The sequence below is a fragment of the Vanellus vanellus genome (assembly GCF_965231255.1).
Source record: "Vanellus vanellus genome assembly, chromosome: 2".
NCBI lineage: Eukaryota > Metazoa > Chordata > Aves > Charadriiformes > Charadriidae > Vanellus > Vanellus vanellus.
In genome coordinates, this window is record NC_138906.1 from 23,518,667 (window position 1) to 23,538,124 (window position 19,458).

The 19,458-nt window shown below is 41.9% G+C and overlaps 1 protein-coding gene across 1 annotated transcript in view; it reads left to right on the forward strand.

Moving 5' to 3' along the window:
• Window positions 1–5,623: 5,623 nt before the first annotated feature.
• Window positions 5,624–19,458, forward strand: part of CUBN (cubilin) — a gene marked incomplete at its 5' end in the record, with an annotated part of 146,083 nt that continues 132,248 nt past the window's right edge. The window contains 11 exons of the mRNA XM_082479884.1: window positions 5,624–5,742; window positions 5,901–6,030; window positions 6,368–6,460; window positions 7,458–7,496; window positions 8,272–8,373; window positions 9,307–9,410; window positions 12,933–13,059; window positions 14,275–14,443; window positions 15,223–15,354; window positions 16,610–16,705; window positions 17,249–17,370. Coding sequence (XP_082336010.1) covers window positions 5,624–5,742; window positions 5,901–6,030; window positions 6,368–6,460; window positions 7,458–7,496; window positions 8,272–8,373; window positions 9,307–9,410; window positions 12,933–13,059; window positions 14,275–14,443; window positions 15,223–15,354; window positions 16,610–16,705; window positions 17,249–17,370 — 1,233 coding nt within the window. The remainder of the gene's footprint in view (window positions 5,743–5,900; window positions 6,031–6,367; window positions 6,461–7,457; window positions 7,497–8,271; window positions 8,374–9,306; window positions 9,411–12,932; window positions 13,060–14,274; window positions 14,444–15,222; window positions 15,355–16,609; window positions 16,706–17,248; window positions 17,371–19,458) is intronic.

Consider the following 19,458-nt stretch of genomic DNA (forward strand, 5'->3'; position numbering starts at 1 on the left):
AACTGAGTTGTTCTCTTTGACTTTCCACCACCGGGTCCTTTTGATAGTGTGAAGCACAGACAAGGGATCTTTTGATAAGATGAAGCAAGATGCTGATGAAGCAAGAAGCAGAGTTGGAGGGGCTAAAATTGAGCGTAATACACTCCTTTTAGTGAGAGAGGGTTGTTGGAGGGAATTTCAGGTGGCCACTCTGGTTGGGTACCCTTTACTGGAATTCAGAAAACTCTGCAGCAAAGAAGTCCCTAAAATCTCCTCCAGTGGGGAGCCTCTCTGATTTTAAATAAGGGAATACATCGGGAAATCCCAGCTTCATTGAGAGCAGGTTTGTCTTGTGCTCTTGTCCATGCACTGGGCTTTTGTAATGCAAATATCTTTAAATTGCAACCTGGCATTTGGAAGCAAAGCACATTGATGGTACTAATATATTTTCTCATACCTAGAGAGAAATAGAGAGTTGTGATTAGTTCAAATGTTTGCCCTGTATATATTTAAAAAAAGAAACTAATCCCATTCTGTTTATAAATATTACACTTTAAAATATGTTTCTACTCAGAATTAATATTTCTGAGTGGCATTCTGACTGTATATTGGTCTTACCATGTGGCATCACTTGTTCATTGCACATGCGTTGTAAGGTGAAGCATGGGGAAGGGTTCAGGAGAAGACTGGACAAGTTCATGGAAGAAAAATCCTTTGAGAGTACTGAGTAAGTAGACTTCTGGCTGAAGAATTTCCCAAGCTGCAAATAAATGGAGGCCAAGAGAGTACCTAGGAGAGGTACAGTATCTGCTTGCCCTTTCATGTACCCTTCATTTCCTATCTGCTCTTGGCCACTGTTGGAGACAGGGAGAGATGGATCTTTTTCTAGCCCAGTATGATCACTCTTACTTCCTTATATTTTTATGGTGACAGAATGCCAATATTTGTAATCACAGCATCAATACAGAGCAAATGGTTTATGGACTTAGCTCAGATCTAAGCCTCTTGATAAAGCCAACAGTATAGAACAGAACGAATCTGAGGGAGGTTGTGCAGCCAGGTCCGTTCATGGCTTTAGGGTTATTAGTGGAGAAGGGTGACTGTGCAAATGGAAGTCCCTAAAAATAACTCCAGTGTACATTAAAGTAATTGGAATGTGCTAAAAGGACTGGAATAATCAATAGAAAAGAACAAAGCCAACGTAACTGACTGGAAACTTTTCATGAACCTAATTTCAAAAAAGAATGAAACAGAAAATAGGAAGCATCAAAGTGGTTGGTGGTTTGTAGAATCAACGTGTAGGAAGAAAAATCAGAAAGATAGAGGAACCAAAACATGAGTCGCTTAATGAAACTAAAAAGCTAATATATGTTATAACTGCCTTCATTTTGATAAAGACACCCAGGGAGAATTAGAACAGTAGATCAATTCCAGTTGAAGTAGCTAACCAAATCAAAACTCATCTCTTTGTTATTGGCTATTAAAAACTGTAAAACTAGATTTCCTGGCCAGTTAGTTTAACTTCATCAGCAGGTAACTTATTAACTTCATCAACTGTGTTGAGGGAGCAAAATCTTAAGCAGGTGTCAGAGGGCAGTATGCTGAGAAGTAGAAGAAATCCATAAGGAGTGGCACGGGAAATGGAGCCTTGCAGCTGCTGCAACCCCCCCAGGGAAGGTGCTGCAGCCATAAACCACCCCAGAGCCATGTAAAGATAAGGAAGGAAGCAATGATGGGTGGTTATAAGCAAGGGACAGAAAGGGTAACGTTACTTTTCAGTCACGCCTGTTTGATGTAAACCTTGTGGTTGTTGATCCTTCATATAGGGCCTATTACCAGCTTAGTGCTTGGTCGTCTCGGAGCTGTAGAGACACACCGAAAGTGCTGAATGTGTTACAGAGCATTGTTTACACCGGGAATTTGCACATTTGTACCAAGTAAGTAGGAGACATGACCTCAGCTGAGGGTTACTTGGGTAAACGTGCACTACTTGGGATTAAACCAGCAACAGGGCTGGATTTATAATTATTTGCAAATATTTGAGTCATAACATTGAATAGCAGGGATCTTTTTTTGTATCTATAGAACAAAATAAAGGATTATTTGATAGTTTTTCATTAAAAAATTAGCCAGGTTGGGATTCACACCAGTAGTTGCCCTTCCCCCATGTAAAAAGGGAGCAGAGTCACAGACTCGTGTCATGTCTCTGCATCCGAATTGACTTCCTAGGTGTAATTAACGTGTATTGAGTTTTTGGCCATAATCTGAGTCGACTCTTGTCTTTTACAGCAGCATCTTTGCATTGCAGACACATACTGCTGGAGAAAGAGAGGGATACCACCATTTCATTTCACACAGCTACACAAGATGGTGGTAAATTGTTGTCCCTGCTAGCACAGGATGACCTTCAACCAGAATTAGAGACAAATCTTCTATTACTTCTGCCAAATCTGTGCACAACCTATGCTCTTCAGAGGTGTTTCATCAGCCATAATGTCAGTGAGGTAATGAATGATCTGTCCCGGGAGGAGGGGTTCATGCCAGCTCTCCTTGTTAGAAAGAACAGCCCCTATTCTTATGCCAGACATTTGTAGAGTTTCCATTCTGTTCCTCCAAAAATTATGATGTCCCAACCCAATGTATTTCAGTAAAATTAAAAGGTGTGGACCTATTTTTCTCCTTAAGATGGTTTATAGATTTCCCAGCTTGGCCAGCCTAAGCTGCATTCACTAGGAATAGAAAGTGAATTAACTAAAATCTGGAAGGCCTAATGAAATGGAAAATAGTGTGTCATGTCAGGTTTAGATAGATATCCAGAGCTCTCTTTCCATCCTCTAATCAGTGCATAGACAACGTCACCTGGTCTTCAGGTCAACCATTTTCTAAGCCATAAAGCCTGCATGAAGAGAAGGTGAAATGAATTATTTCTTCTTCCTCCTTGCATTAGCAGCTTTCTTGTGATCCTCTATGGTTTATTGCTCATTGGTCATTTGGTATATTGGGGTTAATTAGTTGGAAAGGGAAGCTTGAATCAAAGATTGACAGGCAGCAGAGAGGGGCAATGCATACTCACTATGCAAAAGGAATGAATAGAGAAAAGGAAGGATTTTGTGGGTCACAGCCAAAGTCCAGGCTGAAAACTGTCAGCACAGAAAGGACTTTGTGAGAGAAGGTCCTTGAAGTATGCATACATTCAACCAGCCTGCTAGGAAGTGCAGGTTTAGTTGGCCCATAGTTTCTTCAAGTTGACACCCAACTGACAGTTATAAAAACTCAGTAGACTGTTAAAACAAAAAACAAAACAAAACAAAAAGAGCAAAAAACCCCAGACAGACATCAGAACTGACATCACAAATGTTAGTGAGCACTAGTTTAATGGATAGTACCAGGATACCCAGAGGCAGAAGGTGTCCTGTCAACTAGACAGAGACATCGATAATTTATCTATGTTCTCCTATTTGTGAAGAGAGGTTTCAGAGCAAAGAGCAGAATAGAAAATAAAAAAAAATGTGCGAGGACAGATCCTCAGTTGGTGTAAAATAGCGTAACTCGTTTGGATTGATTGGAGCAGTGACAGTTTTTAACAACTGAGGATACAAATCTGTACTTTGGCTTAAACACTATCTCCTATGATGGTAAAGGACAACACATGAAGATTCCTTCTCATGTTCCTCTGTTCTGGCAGCCACAGCTGATGATAGACTCAGTCTCCTGGAGGCCACAGGCTGCTGTGGAGCAGGTGAACATCCAGAGACATGATCTGCTGCTGCTGCACCAGTAGGCACGTGGGATGGACTGTCCATATGGGTTCAGGAGGAGCTTCATCTCTGCCCTTCCAGACCTCTGGGCAGCAGCAGCAACTGTTGGGTTACCTGCATCACAGTGTGAGCACAAGAATGACGGTCAGAAGGCTAACGCTGTTCTGAATTGCAAAATAAGTTTCTAAAAACACAGATAATAAAATATAACAAAAATCTAGTTTTTTTGCAAACAACAGAAAATAGTGGAGGTGGTGGGATGCAGCTGATGTAATTGTGGACATTATAGTTATTCATAGTAAAGATCATAAAAAGTTATTATCTGTGGCAGTACCACAGATGTTAGCTGTCCTAGCTTCACCTTCATTTTCACAGTCCATCTCTGTCTCTTTTGGAGGTGACATTAGTATTTTTTGTCACCACATCCAATCTCTTCCCAGGGTGCTTTGACCTCGTAACATTTCTGTCTGTGAAAGCTCTAGAGTTCATTCAATCCCCCAGCTCCAGGGCATGTCCCGCATATCTGCGGGGCATCTGTAGGTGACAAGCACCAACTGGAGCAGAAGGGAAGGCTGGGCAGGGTTAGGACATGCAGGAGCTCTGTAGGCTTCATGAAGGTCTGGGGCTTAAAGGATCAGTGAATGGTGGCTACTGTTATCTTCAAGCAAGAGCAGCTACAACTATTGCTGCTCTTTTCCTTTCAGTACAGTTTTGAAACGTGAGCAACCCGAACAAGTTGTCTACTAAGCAAAAAAGAAAACCCAAAAGAATGGTGGTGGGCCTGGAGGTTCAGGCAGCTCCTAGCATGAGGAAGGAAAATACACAGAAAGCTTCCCTAAGCAGGGAGAGGAAAGCACAGCGAAGTCTTGTGCAAGGGGAGTATGGAAACTCTGGCAAAGGCAAAAGGGAGGTGGAACATGGACTCTGCCATGGCTTCCAGCCACAACAGCGTGGCGTCTCGGGTACAAGTACAGACAAGCACCTGGGTGGGACACTTCTTTTGAGAAGGATGCAAGGTACTGCTGAAGGGTAGAGGAAAATGGGGTCAAGATTCAAATTTTGGCTCTCGGAACATGTTAATTTGCATTTTTCAATTACTTTTGAGCCTTCTTTGAATTCTTCCTTGGTCTTCTGCATTGTCTATGGCTGGCCCTAAATTTGGGAGCCCTAGTGTGTACAATGAAGACAGCCTACAAATGCCAAACACAATACAGTCCCCTTGGTAAGTGATCGTCTCCCCAGCATCTGGGGACTGAGTCATCCTTGAGTCAGAGCAACCATATTTGGTTAAAATTGTATTTTGCTGTTGTAATCCATGGGATGCTGTTTGGTACTGCTAACTTGTTTGTGTCATCTGCCCAATGAATTACTGGCTGGAAGCTTCTCTTTCAATACAAATATTCCTTGCCAGCCACTGTGGGTTTTATATGTGGGTTTGGCTAGGTTGGTTGGGTTTGTTTTTTTTTTTTTTGTAACAATCTAGGTCCTTTAGTGCTGCTAAATAATCATCTTTCCTTTGCCTGTGTGGGGAGAGCGAGCTGTTCCCGCAGTAGCCAGCTGCCGATTACAAGGTGCTGTGAGACCCAGGGGTGCTCAGCTGTACAAAGGTCAAAGGCATAATGGTAAAATACAGTCATATCTCAATTAATGGTCTTTCAAAGCTCCTGAAACCAAAAGACAAAAATGTTTATAACATCTAGATGATTTGCACGCTGTCAATCTTTAATTAAGATACCTGAGAGAAAGTTTACCCTTGCAAGACAAGGCAGCAGCATGGGCACCCTGTGAATAAAGAGCTGTGTGAGAGCAAAGGGCACCTGGGCTCGCAACAGTACAATCCGGCACTGGAGATTGCACTTCAAACGCGGGACAGCTGGAGGAGAGCAATGCTCTGGGCTGCTCCTGCTCCTGGGCTTTTAGTTGTATTATTATTACTTACTGGATTGAGCTGTGAATCAAAACACTATGAAAAAAAGAGGCAGAAAAGAACCATTTATGAGGAGCAGTAAGTACTATTGCTTGCAGATGCGTTTGTTCGTATGGTGGCTTCTAAGTGCCAGTAATGGGAACAGAATGGCTTTACTGCAGCTCTTTTTTACATCAGCTCTTTGGCAGATACGTGTAACTAAATGATCTCTTTGTTTTTTTTCTGTAATACAACAGGCCTCGTTTGTCCTCAGAGCAGGGTAATTTAGTGTTCCACGCTGGCTCCAGCAAAAATATTGAGTTTAGAACTGGACCATTGGGGAAAATAAAAATTAATGAAGAAGACCTTGCAGAACTTTTTAGTCAGGTGATCCGGTTACTTTTCTTTAATATGTTTTTGTTTTCAGTTTTGGACATTAATAGTTTAATTGTCTTCAGAATTTGTATTAGCAAATGTTTGATGTGTTTTGCATGATTGTTATTTTATATTATCTATGTCAGTACCCTAATATGAAAGTAAGCTATTGCAGACTCATAAAGTAATCATGCCATTACAAAAATTAATTAAAAGATTAAATACTGTCTATAACAGAGCTCTATGTATTTAAGCGGACTTTATAATAGTAAAGTTAAGCAAGAATGAACCTTTCCTGAGTTTTGATAAAGCAAGCTTGTTTCACATTATCTCTGTTGTTTAAATTTAGGTAAGAGAAAGTAATGCAGAGATTCAAGAACTTAAAAAAGCCAATGGTGCCTCTCAGAACGTGTCCCAGCAGGTTGCTCTGCTGACCTCCAAGGTGAGCCGTACCCTTGTTGTATCCTCCTCCAGTGTTCCCAGGTTTCCATTCCTGAGATTAACATCGTTACCTGATTCATTTTACTATTTCTGGACTCCAATTCAGGGAACCAGGGCAGAATCTGTATTTAGCATCAGCTCAGATTCTGTGTTTAATGTTGAGATACTTATTCAGTAACTCTGGAGACAATGGAAATATTCCTGTAAATCCTGTAATTTCCAGTTACCAGAATTTTTCTTTTGTTCACCATCAACTCCTCTATGGACTATATCCTCTAATATTTATGGAAGTGAAGTCCCACTAAATTCAGAAAATTGACCATATATGTTCTTACAGGTGTTACACAGACATTCCATAGGTGAAATAGGGATTTGCAGTGGAAAGAAAAGACCTATGCAGTAGTTTTGTCACTTCCCTGCTACTACAGGTTTTCCTCCAACATAAGATTTTGAAACTTGTGTCTGACTTGGTTTAAGTGTCTTTTCTTACAGTGGTGCCACAAGTTCCTTATAGGAAAATATTTTATAGCCTAAGAGACCTCCCTTTAGGAAAATCGTGCTAATACGTATCCATCACATTCCCCGATTCAATTGCAGCTTGCTGTTTGTGATTATAACCCACTGAAATACGGTGAACCTTTTCTTGGCTTCCGGCGTACTGTCTCAGATGTCCGTCCTTCGCATGCACACGGGCACCCAAACAGTCCCATTGGAAAATTCACATTCTCAGTGTTGAGCACCTGAATACATCTTCACAAGACCGAGTCTTGCTTTTTGGAGACAAACTGGGACATATTTGAACTGTCATTTTCTGAACAGCTTAAAAGACTGAAGTCCCGGTGAAAGGGGTCTGATTTGAACTCAATTGTCACCTGGTTTCACATACCAGCTATTCTCTTTTCTCAAATGAAAATATTTTATTAGCCTGCCAGCATCCAGCACGTACCTCTGTGGTCACTCTCATACCAAGCACAATGTCATTTGCATTTCTCTTGCAGATTGTGAGTCTTGACAACAAACTTCAAAGCTTAGAGCAGGTGAGTAAATGGGAAGTAAACTAGAGATCAAAAAAGAAAAAAACATGCCCCGAGTAAATAAAGTGAGGTTACAATGATTAAATAGCTGAATGATTTCTTTCCTCTCGTGCATTACTCAGGAAATTTTTTTTTGGTAACAGGAGGTAACAAAAAAGCCAAGATTTGCAGAGGAGGTGAAATGCCCTCTTACAAAACATAAACTGAGTAGGAGCCTGCATTCCTTAAAGGAAAAACAGTTGTAGACTCTAGAACAACAGGATACCAAGGAGAAGTAAACTCTTCCTTCACTGATCTGTCAAGACGAGGACTGGAGAATTCAAACTGGCTTTTATATTGTACTGGAAATAGCTAATTTTTAACTGTCACCTGGTTTTCCACTGAGCTTGTGACAAGCCACAGCTACAGGTGCCAGTAAAAGCACTTATCAGATGAGTCACCAATGGAATCAAGACGACAAGATAACCCTCCATCTAGATTTGCAGTCTGCTGCCAAAGAGCAGTCTCTATTAATATTTCTTACCGGGCTTTTCTCATCTTAGTGCTTGCTTGTTCTTTGTTCTGTAAGAACAATCATATTAGTCATTATTTTGTACAAGGATAAGCAAAACAGCTCAAAACCTTTACAAATCCACCTTGCTGAAAAAAAAGGGGGAGGGGGAACACAAGAAAGAATGAGGGGGGGGGGAAGAAAAAAAAATGTTTGTCTGGAAAACAAATGCTAATGAAACACCAAATAAGCAGGAATCTCATTTTCTCTTCTTTTCCTGGGTTTCAGGCTATCCAGAGGAAAGCCTGCAGTAGTAACCCCTGTGAGAACTCAGGGACCTGTGTAAACTCACTGGATGGTTTCTTCTGCCTCTGTCCCAGCAACTGGCAGGTGAGTCTTTAGCTTCGTTGAGTGTGGAGTGTGTTAACTGTAAGGGTACTCCAGGCTTGGTGTAATTGTGACAAAGCGTAGCATTTTGCGGTTGCACAGGACAGAGTGAGATATACTGAACAGCAAAGCAGCAGTATCACACACATTGTTTGGTTGAAGGGCAACGCATTTGCTTCTCAACAATATCAATATATACTGAAAAAGTGAAGCCCAAACCATTGGGCCGGACCCTGCACTGTTGTGTGCAGGCGATAGCCCATGAAGTCAGTGATGCTTGGCAGTTCCCGCAGCAGAGAATTAGTCTTTGGTTTTTGCTGACTGGAGTGAACTGAACTGCATGCCTTGTTGTTGATCTTACGCAAGGATAGAGAGAGAATGGGAGGGGGGAATGATGTTTATTCAAGCTCAAACAAATAAGAAAAATGGGGGTGTAAGTAAGCAATCCCATTCTGAGTTTTTTAAATCCAAAGGTGTTACTGGCAAAGGCTCTAATGGTACTGTTACATGCACTACGGATGGAAAAGTTATATCTTCCTTTCAAAGGCTCTCAACTTGAAAATTGTCCCAGCAAGATTTTGGTCAAAATTGCTGTGCTTTCAGTCTTAATTAAACAGCATCTCCTGATAGAAACAGTTTGAAAGAAAGTTTTCTGAGCCTTTTGCTAGCAAGTTGGAAAGTGGGGGGGATGACAGTACTATGCTGTTCATATGCTTTCTACAAACATCTGAAATATTTTATCCCTCATCTGACTGATAACCAGGGTCACAGAAACAGCTGAAAAATAGAGTCTTGTTATTATATTTCATAAAGGAAGCTGTGTTGATAGCGGCTCATTGTTTATATATCTTTGGAAACTATATTAAACATTGGCTTCATGGTTTGCTTCATTTCTCAGTTATTTGGAAAGCAAACTGGTTTTCCATTTCATCTTAGGGCCTCCTGTGTTCAGTGGATGTTAATGAATGCCAGATTTATGCTGGAACAGCGCTAGGCTGCCAGAATGGAGCCACTTGTGTGAACACACCAGGCAGCTACAGGTAACTTTTCAAAACTATACACAAAAAACTGATGTAAAATACTTTGCCATTTTTGTACCCCGTATCACACCTGCAGCACAAGTTCTAGGAATAATCTGTTTAGTATCTATGCACTATAATCCCTGGCAGTATGAGAGAATATAAATCCTCAATACATGGTACACCTGAGCCCACTGCAGCCACAGAGGGCCCTCTGAAGCCATTGCCTGCTTCGACACAAGAAGAGCAGCAAGAACAAGATTTATCACACAGCCATGCTGGGGAAGGAGGCTGCAAATCAGAGACTGGCTCCGGTAACCTGTTTCTCTGTCATAGGTGCATATGCTTTAATGGAAATTTACTGCACCATGGTGTGCTGATGGGGCGGTGAGATGCGGCACGCTGGTCTGTAACCAGCACTCACCAACGTGCCCACCCAGCACAGCCGCATTACCATCCCTCTGTTATCACCTACCCCTTGAGACCGATGGGAGTGAGGGGATGAAGGAGGTGAACAGTTTGGGCCCAGCAAAGGCTTTGAGTTTTTTGAAACCTCCTGAATATATGGGCACCCTTGATCACTGGCATTCCCAGCACACCGCATAACTCACCCCCTCCAGAAAGGCAGGCACTGCTGAGACTGCACCAGAGCAGGCAATGCACAGTGCTGCCGGGCAGAAAGGGAAGACAAATGCTGTCTGCAGCCGGCTGTTCAGGAGGGTGCCTGGGCTGCCCGTGTGTGGGCCCCCGTAGACATGAGTTCCCTGGAGCATATCCTTCTCTGGCTGTGCCCAGTTCCTTAGGAAACATGCTCTTGTTTACAGGGCAAGTCAGCCTGTGAACGTTCTGCATCTTATTTTCCAAAATGTCAAATAATCTGGTAAATAAATGTCAGATATCAAACAAAGCTCTCCCTGTGCAATGGGAACAAGCGGGCTGGAGAGCATGCCACAGCTTTCTGCAAAGCATTTTGTGTCCTGCTTCAGCACAAAAATGTTTGACCCCACAAATATTTGCTTGGCGTAACACCGGCTTATAGTGCTTTGTCGGTTCTTGGAAGAACCTCACAAAAGGGAAGTTCTCCTGCAGTGCTCCTCACACTTCAGCATTAACACAGAGCCTGCTGAGGTGTCACTGGTGCATGATGCTTCCTGTCAGCTTTTCTTTGATTTTAAAGGATGTTTGTAGCTTGCCTGCAGCTGTCCCCAAACCGACATTTGTCAAAGAAATGACACACAAAGCAGCCTGCCTCTACTTGTTGTTTCTTACTGTGCTCAGAGGTGCGGTGTACAGGTGTGTGACTAAATTAAGGTTTGAGAGGACAAACCCTCTGCAAGTGTTGTCGTTGTGTTAGTACAGTCATGATTCCTATAAGTTTTTTCCCCAATGTAATTCTTGCCCTCCTTGGTGCCTGTTGAATCGGTGCTTCCTGAAATGAACCTTTTCACAAGTCATCCAAATCTTAATATTACTGCTTTTGCATTGTGCCCTCAGGATTATTGAGGGCATTTAGGGATTACTGAGCCCTTTCCCCAACCCCGTTGTGCTGTCTTCCCAGTCTCCTTTCACATACTGTCTGTCTTCTGAGTACTCCCCAGATGCTGAATCCATTCCAAAGTAGAGCATGACAGAGCTCTTTTCAACAACTGTGAGAGCATTGCTGCTGTTTTTTCTAGGGCCCAGGTCACCCCACTCCTGCTCTGGTGTAGTTATATGCACCGGCATGGAGTGCGGGTAAAGAAAATGGTGATATTTAACTTTCCATAGCCCCCAGTGATAATGCCAGGTGAAGGGCAGTACTGGATCAAGTATTGTCAATTGGGGCATAAAGCAGTCTTCATTCCCTGTTCAGATTCTTTACCTGCATGCTTCAACCCACAATTTAGGAAAGCACTGGAGTATGACAAAAAAGAGCAGGTATTCAGGAATCACCTTCCTGAATCAGGACCTTAACAGGACATCGCATCACTTGGATGAAAGGCTGTGAGGGTCCCTGTGTCCATCAGACTTTTGTGTCAGAATAAAAATAACGGAGGCCTCATCACGATGTGCCATCAGCAATGGGAGAGAACGAAGGCAATTTGGCTGAAGCTCCTTGCAGCGTGACCTGCTTCTTGAAGATGTTCTCTGAGCAGCTTAGCTGGGTAGCAGATTAATCTTTTCCAGACTAGGCAGGAGACAGTGCCGTTGTTCTCCTTTTTGAGCCATTCTGATGGTCTTGCTGTGTCCTTTGGAGTTGAACATGAAGCTCTGAACTTCGGACATACAAAGGTGATCTGGTTCCCTGACCCGTTGCCTCTGTGCTTGCCCAGGTTGAGCTACTGCACTGGTGAGACGGTGTTGGTTTATCTGCCCTCTCTTACAATAATCAACATGCTGTCTTACAGTACTGCAGACTGCAGTTAAGTATTAAGTGATTGTGGTTTTTTTTAAGCCTAAGTTCATCCAGGTTGCTTGTCCTGGGTGCAGCGTTTAGTTACCTGCAATTGGCTTATCAAACTGCTATTTCAGTTGAGCATGTGACACTCTGGCAGGGACAGTAGCATCTTATTAATAAATTGCTCCAAGGTCCAGATCAGCTGCACTGGAAAAACCTGAATCAAATTCTGCAGATAAATGCTTTTACAGAGTAGTTTTCATTAGCCAGCTTAAAAGCGATTCAACAGGGGTGTGTACCTGCCATATGTCTCTACGAGGAGCAGACATCAGCATATAACTTGCATCCAAATAAGTGTGTCACAGTCATTTTAATAAAAAGCTAGTGAACTGACAGGAGGCTTTCTGCAGGTTTAGGTCCCTTATGGTTTTATTTCAGAGCCTCAGATTTTGTCCGTGTGGAAATAAAGGGCCAGAGAAAAGGGAAATGTTACCTGATGGCTTAGAAGCTCCCAGTTGCAGTTCCACCGTGTATGTACAGTGCTGTGATTAAGGTGTTCCCTATAAATAACAACATGATGCAGCTGGCAGCCTGCAAGCCAGATCCTGGCTGCAGGGTGCATCCCTTCAGCCCACTACTTTGTTTTTCCCACCCCATCAGCCCCAGATGTCTCCTTCTGCTCACCACACTCACCTGAAAGCTGGGCTGCTGCTGAAAGAACAGCTGCCACATGTGGAGGTGTGGGTGTGAAGAGGTACCCCTCTCTCTGTGACAGGCGAGACACGGCATTTCTGTGTATTGCTAGACGTAGGGGATTAGGCACTTGACTTGAGGGTCATAAACTGAAACACAAGGTTTGGGTGCTCTCTGACTGAAGTGGGGGTTTCTAGGCTCATACTCTGCTGAAGGCTCATCTTAGACATTTCTTTATTTCTGGATATGCACTTATGACTTTAAAAAAAGGCTGTGGATTCTCCCATAAGGTCAGACACTCCTGGGTATACACAAATCCCATGTGATTCTTGAGTCTCTGCTGATGGATTTAATGAGGAACACCACATAAAAAAAAAAAAGAGTGTGGAATGATCTCTTACTATGGCAATACGTGATGTGTAAGTGCTGTACATAGATGACATTTTGATTTTTCTGCCTGCTTTCACCACTAGCTGCTCCTGTACTCCAGAAACCTACGGACCTCACTGTGCCTCGAAGTTTGATGACTGTCAGGGAGGATCTGAGATGCTCTGTGGGCATGGCATCTGTGTAGATGCAGACAGGGATCAGCCCAACAAGGTAAGGAACAACATATAAGTTGTACATAAGCACAGTATGAATAAGCACCAAATAATGCTGAGCACCACAAAACTGTGTAGCACACGTTGCTACTGAAAAGCAGCAAGAAATGCCTCTGTACAATATAGTCTAACCTCTCTGTCGTCTCAAGGACAGCAGAAAGAATTGAAAATGCCTCGTGTCCTGTTAGAGGCACTTGCCACAGTATCAGATCTACTACTACATCCATAGGGAGCTTGGGAATATTCTTTGAATAGTCAAAGTCTTACTTGAAGCATAATATTCTTACTGTTCGTTATTTGGGGAGTTCTAAGCTGCTAGAATGTTTTGTTACTTAAATGATTGAGAAGGACAAACATCATGAATCTGTTTTTTCCTCAGAAAAGGCATACCCATGGAACATTATTGCCAGTGGCCTGGGAGCTGCCACTCAGAGCTGCCCTCCAAAACCACCCCGGCATGCCTGTGCTCTTTAATGCTCCTGTACACCCATACACCGTTCCAGACACACTGCATATTGTTCATGCTATGCTATAAAATCATTTCTGTGCTCAATTTCCAAAGGTTTGCACAACTTGTCACTTGTTTTCTGCCCATTTCTGTGGAGAAGCTTTTCAAAAGGGTTCAGTGTTGGCTTAGCAGCATCTGCTCCTGTGACAATAATAAAGCTCCCATTAGCTTTAATTGGACCAAAGCTAGATAAATGCTGAAATCTAGCCATTAGTTAAGTTCACTAGAGAGAAAATTGTTTTCCTCAAAGAAAATGTATATTTGCAGTTTAATGTCAGCGATGCACATTGCACAGATTACTGAACAGCTTGCTTAAAAGAAAACAGCCAAGCTGATTTCAGGTTGCTTACACTGATCTGTTTACCCTGGTTTCAAAGCAAGTTGATGACTTTTAATTATGTTTATGTACAGCTCATAATTGCTGTTCATTTTCTCTGGGAGCTTTGGGGTAAATTACGGATTTCTTTTATGAACATAATGAATGAGCCTCTTGTTGCTTCCACAATGTAAACAGGTAAATTCAGAGGAAGAAGTAGTCTGAGAAAACTACCAAAGCAACTTATAAAGCAGAATGTGTGAAATATGTAACGCTCCGAAAGCTTTCTTGCTATAGTCTAAAAGACATTTTATAAAACGAACTCCTGCTGCACTTTTCTTGACTGTTCTAACTGTCTTAAATGTGTAATGTGGTGTTTGCTGTGGCAGCCCAAGTACCGCTGTATCTGTGACACTGGCTGGATGTCCCCTCCTGGCAGCCCTGCCTGCAGTGCTGATATAGATGAATGCAGCCTCCCTAATCATCCATGTTCACAGAATCCACTTGTGCAGTGCCACAACACACCAGGCTCCTATTCGTGTGATCCCTGCCCCGCAGGTATCACGTCTTTCTGCGTTCTCAGGTGGGAGGGGGTGGCAGCAGGTAGTACTGCCTATATGTCATAATCACAGACACAGCATCCAGATGAGAGTAACTCCATGAAATGCTTTTGTCTGTATTCGAGTGAATAAATGCCTCTAGGTTGTCTTATCTAGGTAACGTAGGCAGTGGAGTCTAATGCATGATTTATCCCATCCTAAAATGAACATCTAAATAAATCTGATGTACCTTCATGTCCATAGGTACTTTCGTGTCCATCTTGTCTTATTACCTTCATGTAATAGGTCTGAGGTACCTTCATGTCCATATGCTCACATCCCTAAGGCAATACAAAAATCTATTTGTCCCCTCAAGCCATATAACCTAGGATACCTTTTCCTGAGTTGGGTAGGTAGTGTGTATAGGAGGGGTATTTAAAGCACTTAACTGGAGTTATGATAAAGCTTTGCCTGAAATTCTACATGTACTTTGTTCCAAATTGTACATGTGTACTAGACCAGAACTGCCTCCTCTTTAGGTTAAAGTGTGTTTGATTCTGGAACATCCAGAATACAGTTAAAATAAAATGTACTTGAACACACCTCTCCAGTCTGTTTTGTTTGTAATCTATTTTACAGACCAGTGTTAATTTTCATCAGTTATGAGAAGGACAGGTTAATGAAATGAAATTCAAAAGTCATAGTTTTCTGCTCTATAAAAAGATCTTGTCAAAGAAGAAAATGAAAAGGCCAGGCATTTTCTACTTCATTGTCTCTCTCTCCTGTGTTTCTTCTTAGGCTGGCAAGGAAACGGCTACAGTTGCCAAGACATTGATGAATGTGAAAGTAATAATGGGGGCTGCTCAACAGCGCCCATGGTTCAATGTATCAACACATTCGGATCCTTCCACTGTGGGCTCTGTCCACCAGGTAAAATGGATTTTTTTGTTGATAAAACTATAGAAAGGCTTAAAAGATGAAGACTCAGCACATTTAAGCCTGTTTTATGGTAATCTTAAGAAGCTGAAGATTGGTCTTATATATAGAAGTATCACACACACAAAGCAATACTGTAATATAGAATGCTGTCATGGTTTGGGCTGGGCTGGCCACTAAATGAATGACACATGCTCTGCTCTGCAGAGTCTGAGTGTATTATTTACACTGCTTCATCTATTAATGATATTTTGTAGAGTATGTCTCTAATGACGATCCCCTGAAATGTGTTTCTCTTGTACTAGGTAACCCTTTTCAGTATTAGAGCCATGATTTAATGAAGTACTTCTTTTATAAGATCATTAATGGGAAACAAGGATTGCATAATTGTGATAGTAATTTCATTGTATTCATTGAAAGGGTATCCCATGTGCCATAAATCAGCTGTATTGTCTGTCTTAAAAAGCCAAGATAATTGTTTGTCATGCTCTGAATGCTGTCTAAGAAGGCAGTGTTTCTATTGCAGTACAGGTCAAGCAGTGGAAGCTGTGACTTATGTCTTTATAATTTGTGGTTTATGATTTAAAATGCTTTATGAAGTGCATGCTATCAATACTAGAAATAGTAGCAGGAAAAAATGTTTCTAATTGATCTTTCGATTGCTACTTAAATGGCAACAGACTGCAGGTAGCAAAGGCTCTCAGTTACTGAGCACTGATGGGCTATCACCACACTGGAAACGCAGACTCAGACAAGTTTTGATGCGGTGTAGTGGACCTCAGCTCTGGCCATGCAGAATCATGCTGCGGTGCTTTGGTCCTGCCGAGCCTCCTGAGAGGAGGTGGATGTTGTGTTTGAGACGCAAGAGCAGTTCTGGCACACAGCGGAAGCCCGCAGTAGGTCGGGGCTGGCTGGGTGCAGAAGCGTAGGGAAGGCAGCACATGGTGGCTGAGAGAGCTGAGCTCCTATGGCCTCACTATAACCCCACCTATATTTTGGTAATACTAATATACCTTTTTTCTAAAGTCATGGGAGGAGTTAGTTAAAATCAGAATCCATCCCTGCAGTGTAGGAACAATAATAAATATGCCAGATATACTCCAGTGGTGATCTCAACTTCTTTTGAACTGCAGAAGACTATGATTTTACACCATAAATTATTTTTTTTTTCTCACCAAATGATTGTTTAGCTGTCAATATTCAGAGAACATAGTTTGTTATAGACTAACTGAGATTTATCTCTGAACAGGTTATGAGGGAGATGGTCAAACATGTACCCAGGTTGATATCTGCTCAATAAATAATGGAGGATGCCATCCTTTGGCTACTTGTACCTCAGCTCCAGGTATGGTGTGCTCTTAAAGACTGTAAGTAATACCCGTGTGAAAGTGAAGGAGGGTTTGGTTAGGCTGAATCCACTTTGTAGCACCGTATTTATATTGCAGCCCCTTCTCAGTCAGTTTTGCCTCACCCGAAGGAGTTTACAAGGCAGGTTAGCTAAAACCAGCAGGCTTTTCCACAAACACTGACAAAAATAGATTTAGGCTTCACCAAAGATTAGATTTTATCATAAAAATGTGGAGAGCTTCACTTTTTTGATGCAGTTTTCCAATTTCAGCCACTTTTACTATTCTTCTCCTTTCCCTAAATACATTTTTACTACTCCTATCACTTCCCATGAAGGTGACCTTGGACTCTCAGACGCCCATAGCAAAGGAACAGTAGGGATCTTTCCATGGTCAAACTGGACACTGACCAGGGAAGGTATCAAAAGATCAAATATGTTAGAATTATATAAAGGCTCTGCTTTTATGTGTCAAGGACACTTACTGTCATCATTGGTATTGTCATTGTAACAAGGACCAAATTCTTTGTCTCATCTCCCAAGGGCCAATGCCGTTTTGTTCCTGCACATCTGGGTACACTGGAAGTGGATATGGGCCACATGGGTGCTCTCCTCTCAGTGATATCTGTCAGCTGCAAAAACCTTGTGCAAATGGGCAGTGCTTGGTAAGTGCTGGACTCCTCACACTTTGTGACAGCGCTGCGTAGTTCTAACCAGTGACAGCAGGGAGACTGGTGAGACCGAAAGCTGAATGCAGACATACTAAAGGTAATGAGGCAAAGTCAGAGGGGAACGAGAGATCAACGGATACACCTGGGGAAAATAAAGTGAGTTTCAGGGCACACAAGCCATTTCTTTGTGTTTGAAGTAGAGGCAGCAATCTTTGCACTAATAACCTGAGAGGTTGTAGCTGGTACCCCAGGCTAGCGATGGGATGCGGGTGTTGGTGGGGGAGAACTAACGAATGGCTGTCCCTGGTAGGGTAGAAAAGTGATTTACCCCCTTGGATGATGGTAGAATTACCCATGATAATAAAACCAGTACCTCTGCTGACCTTCAGGCTGCTAATATCCAGTACAGTTAGGCTGATCTTGTGAGAATCCCCCTGGAGTCTCAGGCTGTTTATATGGGTATGGAAAGGGTTTTTCATGGGAATTAATTGTAGTCCTTCTGGTAAGTCGGTGTTCTGGAACTTTAGTAATCGGTGGTGTAAATTCCAGCAACGGCCATTTAGTTTGTCCACATGGATCCTGTGAAGGCCTTTTGTCTTCCTCAGTGAGGTGTGCTGTGCTGAGGAAAGTCCACGCTGCAGACCTGGGGATTTTGATAATTCTGTTGTGGAGGATATTAATGATTATGGTTTTGGAGAAATGTTTGAAAATGGTAAATTTGTTGTTCCAGTAGAGTCTGATCCCATTTGTCCACATTGGTCTGCAGATATACTACTTTTGATGATCCTGGATGGCAGGGGGAAAATGGGACATACAACATGGACTTGGTAGTGTTAGGTTAAATGTTGGATTCGATGATCTTAAGGGTCTTTTCCAACCTAAATGATTCTATGATTCTATATTTTACCTTTTCCCGCTTTCTGTGTGAAAAGAGACGATCCCCTCACCTCCACTCCATCCCTTACCAGCATTCCTCGCTCTCTCTTCTGTAGATACCTATTGTCTTTTCACCCAGGTATTTTAAGGGCCTTTTGTGCCCAGATCTAGTTTACTTTTTCTGACTATTTAGAAACTATTTATTTTAGTTAGTCTATTAAAAGATATGAAGTCTTCCCCTAAATATATCCTAACATACAACTGTAGGCAATCATGGCTACAAACTACTACTTAAAGATAATAACACAGTCAGATACTTCAGTAATGGGACTACAGAGCATCTAATAAAATAGAGGAACAGGAGAGCTATATTTGGCCAGCGTAATGACAGATGAAATGTTATGTTAATCAAATATCATGCAATGCAGATCAGAAAACACCTGTTCATCTTCTAAAGCAGCATTCTGTGCCCTAACTACAAATCAAAATCCTCTTCCATCATACTGAAAATCTCTGCTCAGGACACAGAGGACATGAACATAGAATACAAAAGGGAATAGAGAATATAGCACACTGATTGTATGTCATCAAAGGTGGGGTTGTTAGTGTTTGCCTTGGAATACCATGTTCTGCTTTACCTGTAAAAAGCGTGTCCATAAAACAAGAAATATGAGGAAAGAGGACATAAAAAATTAAAAGTTAGAGGTATGGAAAGACTTGATAAGGAGAAGTAGTAATGGTTGAGACAAAATAAATGGGAGAGAGAAATACAGAATAAGGAATAACGCAGAGAAGGCATGAAATTATTCCCATTTAACTTTCCTCAGAGTGAAAATGAAAGTTAACAGCCCACGTAACTGCAGTGCAGACTTCCCAGAGAACAGGCTTGAGAGAAATGATTTATAAGCCACCGTTATCTTGATTTGCTATTTATAAGGTGTAGATAATATGATTGACTGGTTTCTAGGGTGATAATTTCAAAGCCAAGCAAACAGTTTTCTGAATGCTAAATGAATACAGATTTTGACTTTTTAGAAAGTAATTTGAAAGAGCCCTGCAAATAAATAACTTAATAGAAAAAGCAAAGAGCTAGATAATCTGATTAGGCTTTGGGTTTTTTTTTGGTATTTACCAGTGATCATCAAGGCCGTTAAATTCCAAATGTTTTATTTCTTTGCTCTGATATCTCCACATAAAATAAGTGTA